Source organism: Notothenia coriiceps, unplaced genomic scaffold (assembly GCF_000735185.1).
Source record: "Notothenia coriiceps isolate Sejong01 unplaced genomic scaffold, NC01 NC01_scaffold00013617, whole genome shotgun sequence".
Classification (NCBI taxonomy): domain Eukaryota; kingdom Metazoa; phylum Chordata; class Actinopteri; order Perciformes; family Nototheniidae; genus Notothenia; species Notothenia coriiceps.
Window position 1 is genome coordinate 1 of NW_011346318.1, and position 8,526 is coordinate 8,526.

General features: G+C 42.5%; 1 protein-coding gene across 1 annotated transcript; it reads left to right on the top strand.

The window, feature by feature from the left end:
- Positions 1 to 5,574: 5,574 nt before the first annotated feature.
- Positions 5,575 to 6,847, top strand: ccnq (cyclin Q; the record flags this gene model as incomplete). Its single annotated transcript, XM_010774229.1, has 2 exons — positions 5,575 to 5,775; positions 6,590 to 6,847. Coding segments are annotated over 2 exons (444 nt in total), but the record flags the coding sequence as incomplete, so codon positions are not given.
- Positions 6,848 to 8,526: the final 1,679 nt, after the last annotated feature.

Below are 8,526 nucleotides of genomic sequence, written 5' to 3' on the forward strand. Positions count from 1 at the left end.
TCCCAGAGTCAGAGCTCATCATGGAGCATCAGGTCTGCTTCCTGTCCCAGAGTCAGAGCTCATCATGGAGCATCAGGTCTGCTTCCTGTCCCAGAGTCAGAGCTCATCATGGAGCAGCAGTGTTCAGTTATTCATATCTTACTTCACTGTACATTGTATTATTGTATTTGATACCTTACTTCATTCTATATTAGCTTGTTTCAGTTTGTGTTCTCTTAGCTTTTTGCTCTGTCTTAATGTTCTTTTAACGCTTTTTGTAAAGCTTTAATTTGCCTTGTATTGAAATGTGATATATAAATAACCCTGCCTCTTGTCTTGTTGAAGCCAGCCGGCAGCATTTTATATATTTGTATTGAAACACGATTCAGCCTTCAAGTATCTGGAGCTCCTGAATGAAGCTGGTGATGTGATTGTTTTCCTGCATATCTTTTCATGTGTCCTGTCTTAGTGTGATATGATGTGTTTTACTGAAGGCTTCCCTTTTTCATTGGAGATTTAAAACATGCACATTTCTGCGTTTGCATGCAAAAAGTAGACAACTAAATGTTCTCCATTATTCAGCCCTGGGAGGTCACGCTGCCGTGTTCACAGATGGGCTCATTGTAGATTCTTCTGAACTAGATGAGATTATATTATGACAACTTTATTTGTGGTTTTTTGCTTTTATTCCAAAAACAGAAAAGAACAAAGAAAAACCTACTAAAGTACAATACTTGTTAGTATTCAAATCATTTTATTGTTGGTCTTTGCATGTCAATTATTGACGAGAATAAAATATAGTTCATCAGCAGATATATCCTTGAAACAGGATAGAGGAGGAGTTCATTTGAACAATACACAGTCCAAATTCAAACTGACATTTAAATAGTCTGAAAAAATACAGCAGGACGGGCCCTCACATCTTTTTCATCCAATAGGTCCTCCACCAAAAGGACAAGCAATCTATGAGTTCATCCATGAGAACATCTCTGCAAATGGCAGTGCTGAAGAAACACAGAATATGCTAGAATATCCCAAAAAATATGATGTACAGTATCAACACTAAGCCAGGCCGATTGCATTGATATGTGAAATTTACATTTGATATAATAATATGCAATGTCAAGACCATTTAAATGATAGTTTTAAATCCCGTTTGATACAGTAAGGAACATTCAATTGTCCTTGTTATTATGTAGATCTATCTAGTCTGCATCCTAATTAAGACTCAACTTTAATACATGCTTTCATCTATATGCACAAACATGTAGGACAATGCCACTCAATATGCAATATGGTGGAGTTATTGATTATTATTTACAACAACTGTGTGATGACATTAGATTTCAGCATTGGAGACCACAAAGCAAGAAATGTCTCTCCCCGGTGGGAGGACTCGGCAGTGCAGCTGGGATTTCTCATCTGAGAATAACTGGAGCAAGAACAAAATGATCCTTTCTCTCACGCAAGTACACATCTGAACCCCGACACTGACATGCAGAATGGAGCATGCACATGATCTCCATTGCCCCCAGACACACTGACAAATCAGCTGTCATGTGCGCCCTTCAGATACACTTGGCCTCCATGTCGTAGAGTTGCAGAAGGTCAGAGATCACAGCATCGATGTCTGCTTTGGTCACGTCCACACACAGCACCTGAACACACACACAAACACACACTTCAGCTCCACACCTGGCCTCATTAAACATCAAAGCTCCACACAGCGTTCAGAGCGACCTACATTTCACCGCCTTGAGGACGTAAGTGGGAAACCGTAACGAATCTTAACATTTTCTATTTGCATTTGGATATAATGTCTCTTAAAATCAAAGCTCTTACACGGAGACCTCATTTGTAAAAACTGTTTGACAATGGAAAACTAAAATTGCCACCACCCTTCACTTAATACTAAAGAGGCCCCTGTACTTTGAAGACAGCTGCAGCTGCGTGCTCAGGTGCTAATGTCCCTTTGGTAGAAGAGCACAGTGGTACAAAGCTGGAGGACATCCTTGCTCGTCTCCAGCTGCTTTCAATCATTCGGCACGGTAAATGTAATATAAGGTCCCGACAGGATGGCACTACTATTTATTTAAAGGTCTCCTATCATGCTATTTTTAGGCAATAGCATAGGTCTCAGATATATATAAAATATATAAAAAACATGTCTATGAAGTATTTTACTCAAAATACCAAACAGATCACCCATTATAGCCATGCCTCATATCCCTCTATTTCAAAAGTGCTGATTTGGGGTATAAAGCTTAACAAAAATCTCCCGCATGAGCTCAGCCCCCTCCTTTTTTTCTTTTTTTTTTGTTAAGCTTTATACCCCAAATCAGCACTTTTGAAATAGAGGGATATGAGGCATGGCTATAATGGGTGATCTGTTTGGTATTTTGAGTAAAATACTNAAATGGGTGGGCAGCGAAAATGATGAGATCACACGTAGATTTTGCAAAGAAATATACACTACAGTGACATCTGCTCGCTTTTTGGTAAGAAAATGTTCACTTCCGCCGATAAAAAAGGCCGTCGGCACGTGCCCCGCCGTGTTACGTAACATGGGCGAAACAAGGGGGCAGAGCTCGTCCGGTGTACACCGCTATTAATAAACATGGATCCCAGATGCCTAGCTTTCGACAAGAAGACACAGAAGAAGGTGAACATAAATATGGTCGAATGCAATTATTGACGACCACAACCTTCATAATTATGCGCCTTCGAGGCCGTCCAATGAGACCAGGAGCAGCCCAAGGATTATGAAGAGAATAACGGGCCATCGCGCGAGAGAAATTTGAGCTGGTGGTGTGAGGGGAGCATACCAGTTGCGAGAACGTGGGCCCAGCTATCTTGGCTGAGTGATCCGGCGTTAGGCTACAGTAATGTTAGCTAACGCCTCACATCACAACATTGTGAAGTTAGCCATCATATATCAGGCCTATAACTAAAGTAGCCAGTGGATAATATAGTCAACGTTACTCGGGCAGGACTGTTATACTGATCCATTAACGAAACTTAATGCCGCAAGCTATCAGCCATAGTCTCGCGTTACCTAAATGCCCTGAACTCCTGCATACTACGGTGCTGTGTACCGGGAGGGAACGAGCGCCGAGGATACCTGATTACTGACGATCTGGCGGCAGAAAGGTTGGTGGACCTCCGCTTGATATGCCTGTTGGAAATGCGCTTTGATGCGTAAAGCAGGCTGTTTAGTCGGGGAGGCGTGCCACAGCTGATTGCCAGCAGGTGAGCTTGGGAGTTTGAGCCGGGGAGTCCAGGAGTGACAATGCCACCACGACACACAAACAACACAGGACAGGGGGAAACAAACAAACAACAAAGGAGGGACGCTGGAGCAGTACAGCCACCACATCCGTTACCTAATGCAACCCACACTACGTCTTACGCCTGCCTCTGGTTCCGGGGAGGGGAGATTAGGAGGAGCAGAGCAGCGAAGGGGGGAAGAGAGAAGTAATACGGTTTGGCCTGATAAAGCTGTGGAGAGCTATGTGCTGCAGGCGGAGGGTGGATGCCACAAACGCCCCACCCAGGAACGAACGCTAGCTCCCGGGTCCTTTTTACTGTGGACGTCGATGTCCTGACAGGCTGCGATTGTTGCAACCTGCACAAAACACAATACTGCCACATGATTAACAAATGGGCTGAAATACAATGTAAAAAACTTACCGAAAAATACCAGGTTCACTAAAACAGCAACCGCCTCAACTCAACGCAACTACGTAAAACGTATACCCGCGGTCAGAGGAGTGGGAGATGTGTCCCGCTGTGCTGAGTAAGTATGGGACGCCGTTTGGAACGTATGACCTTTTTAAAAAAAAAAAAGCCTGTTCTTTACGCAAGGCAGAGCCCTCAAAAGTTGCCCTCCTTTCCCTCTGAATGTCGTGCCCTTAGTCTCGCTGAAACATATCAATCCTACATTTCAATTTTTTAATTTTGTAATTTCAAGCCCCAAGCTTTAAGCATAAATGGTAGGAAAAAAAAAAAACCTGCCCCAAGATGCCTCTTTTAAAGCCAAAAGCGCACTGGCTGTAGCGGAGGGTTAAGTAGTAACGTCAGTTTAATATGCTCGTGAAATTGCAACCAACTTTTTTCGGTTTCACCGCCCGTAGGCATTGATCTACGTGTCTGGTGATGCTGGACTCATATGACTCAAAGGACTCGTATGATCCGCGATCTCTTCAATTGACTGACTCATAAGACTCAGAGTTCTGTAAAAGGATCCGGCATGTTGCCGCATCTATTACCTGCTATCGCCCTAAATTATTTCCCTTCACTACTTTCCTCTCCTTCTTCTCTCTTGCCGCCGCTCTCATCTCCTTCTTCTGTGTTCTCTCCCTGTATCGCTCACTTGCTCTTCTTTCGCCCCCCGTCGGGCAGCGCGTTTAAATAGAATCGCCCGCTCAAAATTTGAAACTCCCTATTAATGTATTGGATTATAGGTCCGGTCCGTATAGGTCTGGATCCGGACCGCCGGGTTCCGCCTGCTTTACTGAAGGTGATGGTTTAGAGTCGATCCAGACGCAGACACAAACAGATGATTCCTGTCTTTTGCCTGCAGGTTTAGAATGAAGGTTATTTAGCTTTACCGGTACCAAACGGTTTTTAATTATTTACTGCTGTCAAAGGGTTGTGCGTATGAGCAATCTGCCGAGCTGGGTGGACAATTGTTATGGCCTCTTTCCTCCTGTGTCCTCGTCCTTTCCTGTCACCTGTCACCTTTTATACACCCGGCTGCCAGCTAAACCCCCGCCACCGAAGTGTCAAAAATTAGTATTGCATGTATATCATACTAAATAAAGGGTAATAAATCTTAAGACACTAGACAACACCCCGATAACATGCGGTCCTACAGGCCAGTGTTATCAGCTTGCAAGTGTGGTATAGTTAGTCAATAATGACGAATAACATCAATACATTTTGCAGGCTAATTATAATAAAAACGTAGCCCTCAAGTATTTCATGCAAACTTGATTGAAGCCGTGTGTGTGAGAGGCAGCCCACCGTGTGGGCCAGGTGTCCCGCTTTTGCGGGACTTACACACCGACAGCATTTTTATCATTGTGTCCCGCGGTCCCACAAGATTGGCAGTTCTATGTGCCGCATTTGGGAGTGACAGTCGCGCAGAAAGCCGGGCTCGGTTCCATTGACGGCCGGCCACCGCACCCTTTATTATTATATTTTGTTTAAAAGCATTCATGTAAAGTTGCGCTGATACCCCCCCCCCCCCCCCCGTTGACAGTTTCACAATGGCGCGTCCATAGTGTCTCCCCCCCCGCCGCCCCGTCCACCCACTAACAAAATCCCCACTGGGTGTTACCAGGAACTTGACCTCGCTTTACACCACAGTTTAAGCAGATAGTAGTCAAAGCCATCAGCAGCATTTAAATCTGCAACCATTTTGCATAAAGGATTATTCCTTATATTGATTGGATGATTCATGTGATTAATTGATTCTTTAATAATTGCCAAAAGAACCAATAATGAAAAAAAATCGTACACCAACTACACCTCTTAGTAACACCAGACCAATTTTGCATACAGGCTATTTCATGCCTCACACAGGACAAGTAACTTAGCAGATGTGTCACTGTTGCATGTCGTCCTCTTGAACGCTCCCTACTCCCTGTCTTCCTCCCCAGGTATTTCAACAGTGGCAGTGTTACTCTAGAATGTGACAAGGAGTTCTGGGATTTGAGGGACAGCGTGGTGCAGTGCGAGCTGCTCATCCTCCGACAGCTCAACTTCCACGTCTCCTTTGAACACCCTCACAAGGTAGGGGATGAGTGTGTTGGTGCACACGCCTGATTCCTGTTTTCAGTGTGGACCCCTGCTGTTGCAGCCTGATGTTGTCATAGTGTTTCAATTGTGTTTGTGATCAGAGGTGGGAAAAGTACTCAGTCCTGCATTTAAAATGTTCCTCAAGTAAAATTACAAAAGTATTCTCATCAAAATATAGTGAAAGTAGCGACAGTAGTCATTGTGCAGATTGGTCCATTTCAGAATAATATATATGATATGTTTTATAATGATTGATCATTAAAGTTTTCTCAAAGCTGGTAAAGGTGCAGCTAGTTTGAATTACTTTGTATACTAAAGGGTAGCTTGTGGATTTACTCCAGGTGGAACTAAAGTCTGATTTAACACTTGATTATATTTCACATCATTCATCCACATCTGTAAAGTAACTAAAGGCATTAAATACATTTAGTGGAGTAGAAGTACACCATGTACCTCTGAATTGTAGTGGGATAGAAGTACAAATGTGTACTTGAGTAAATCTACTTAGTAACTTTACACCACTGTTTGTGAGTGCAGTGTGATCTGGGCTGAATAAGTTAATTCAAATATGTGTTGCTCATGCTGTATTACTTGCCTTTGCTGATGTAAATCTTTAAGCTTTTCTCATTTCTGCATTTTATTTATTGACCTTGCTTTAGTGGTACAGCAAGTTTAAGTCAGGTATAAAGTGTTTAGTGCAGAGGAGTCCATTTAAGTATACCTGATTGGCTGATCACCCTTGCACACATTATTTATGTGTTGCCTAAACTAACTAGCACTGTGATGCTGCTGTATATTTTCTCTGCAGTATTTGCTCCACTACCTGATGTCTGTGAAGTCGCTGGTGAACCGCCACGCGTGGTCTCGAACCCCCGTTGCAGAGACTTCCTGGGCATTGCTTAGAGACTGTTACCATGGAGCCATGTGCATCCGCCACACACCACAACACATTGCCATAGCAACGTTGCACCTGGCTCTGGACAGCTATGGAGTGGAGCTGCCGGTCGGGGAGAGAGACTGGTGGCAGGTGGGTGTTTATGAAAAGTGCTGATAATTGCACACTGAACAGAGAGAAGTGATACAAAATGAAAAATGTCACACATTATCTCCTTGTATAACGCTGAAGAGCATGGAAACAACACATAAGCTGTAAACAACAAAAGCTGTTGTTATTTTTAGCAAAGTTAATGCAGTTTAAGCAGAAACAGTAGGCTAGCTAACAGTGGCAACAGTGTCACAAGTTAAAGCGTCAGTTGGAGTGATGCTCTGATGCAGTGGTGGAAATAAATTCACATTCTTTACTTGGGTTAAAGTACTAAAACCACACTGTAGGAATACTCATTCAAGTGAAACTACTCCATTGAGAATTAAGTACAAATAGGAAAATGTACTTAAAGTATTGGGAGTAATAGTACTCTTTATAATGTACTGTAATGTAGATGGGTTTAATTTATACAAAATAATCATATTTTAAAAGTTTTTCCTAGTTATTGTTATCTGTCAAAATCAGAATGTATAGAGTAACTAGTAAATAAAAAATAATGTGCTTCCAAAATATAGAAGTATAAAGTAATATAAAATGAAAACACTGGTAAGGTATAAGTACCTCAAATGTTTACTTAACTACAGTACTTGATTAAATATATTTAGTTACTTTCCAGCACTGTGAATTGGTGCCAGCCGGGGGGCAACTCCACGGCACTGCAGTGATCTCTTGATGCAGCTTAATACAACTTGTTGTAGCTAACAATGTGTGTTGGTGTCTTGCACTATGCTTCATAAAATAGACGTGTTACCGAACAAATGATGAGGAAGGAAGAGTTCAGGGATCTGTTTATTCCCAAGAGCTTGGTGTAGAGACACGTTGTAAACCCAGGAATGAGTCAGCATTTTAGCCCTTCCAGGCTGCCTCGATCTGGTCCAGTCCATTTTTTTGAGTTTTTGGTGAGATGCCTGAAATATGGTCTATACAAGCTGAAGAGATTTACTCTAGGACATAAATATGTCAGTTTATACCCCCCTGGTGAACCTCTCAAGCGTTTACATGTTTTAAGAACAGCGGTTGCTGACAAGAAGCTAAAAGAGAATAAAATATAATGACAATCAGCGTTATGACACCAAACATTAGCCATCTTTAGCTTAGCACTTTTGACCTGAAGTCATGCGACCATGCTTTTTGTTGAGGGAGCCATCGAGATTTCAACTTCCGCTGCACTATCGAATAAAGGCAAAAAAAGTCCCCCAAAATCTTCTCAAAAGATTAAGACACAACCTTTAAAGGGGAACTATTATGCAAAATGCACTTTTTGATGTCTTTTATACATAAATATGTATCAGAGAACTCACACAGTGTCAGAAAGTAAAACCCTCTCTCTTTTCCTCCGTACCCAAATCTCTAAAAACGGGGCTACAACGGAGCTGATCCAGATTTGCGTCCGATATGACGTAATATCTGAAATGTGGACCCACAGCCCTATCAGAAACGTTGCTATCAGAAACAATGCGCGACTGTTGTGGACGTAATATGGTCGGTGTTTACATTAGCATCGCTAACACTCAGAGCTAACCTGTACTGGAGAGCATGTGTGTGAAGAAGCAGGAAATAAAAAGGAACTCACCTTGTGGTATAACCGGCAAGAGAGAAAGCCTTTGAGCTCCATACTGTTTCAGAAATAATCCTTGATAATGGCGTTTGATCACGGCAGTATCTGCCGGTAGAATATCCCGCATGAGCAGGCATAAGCT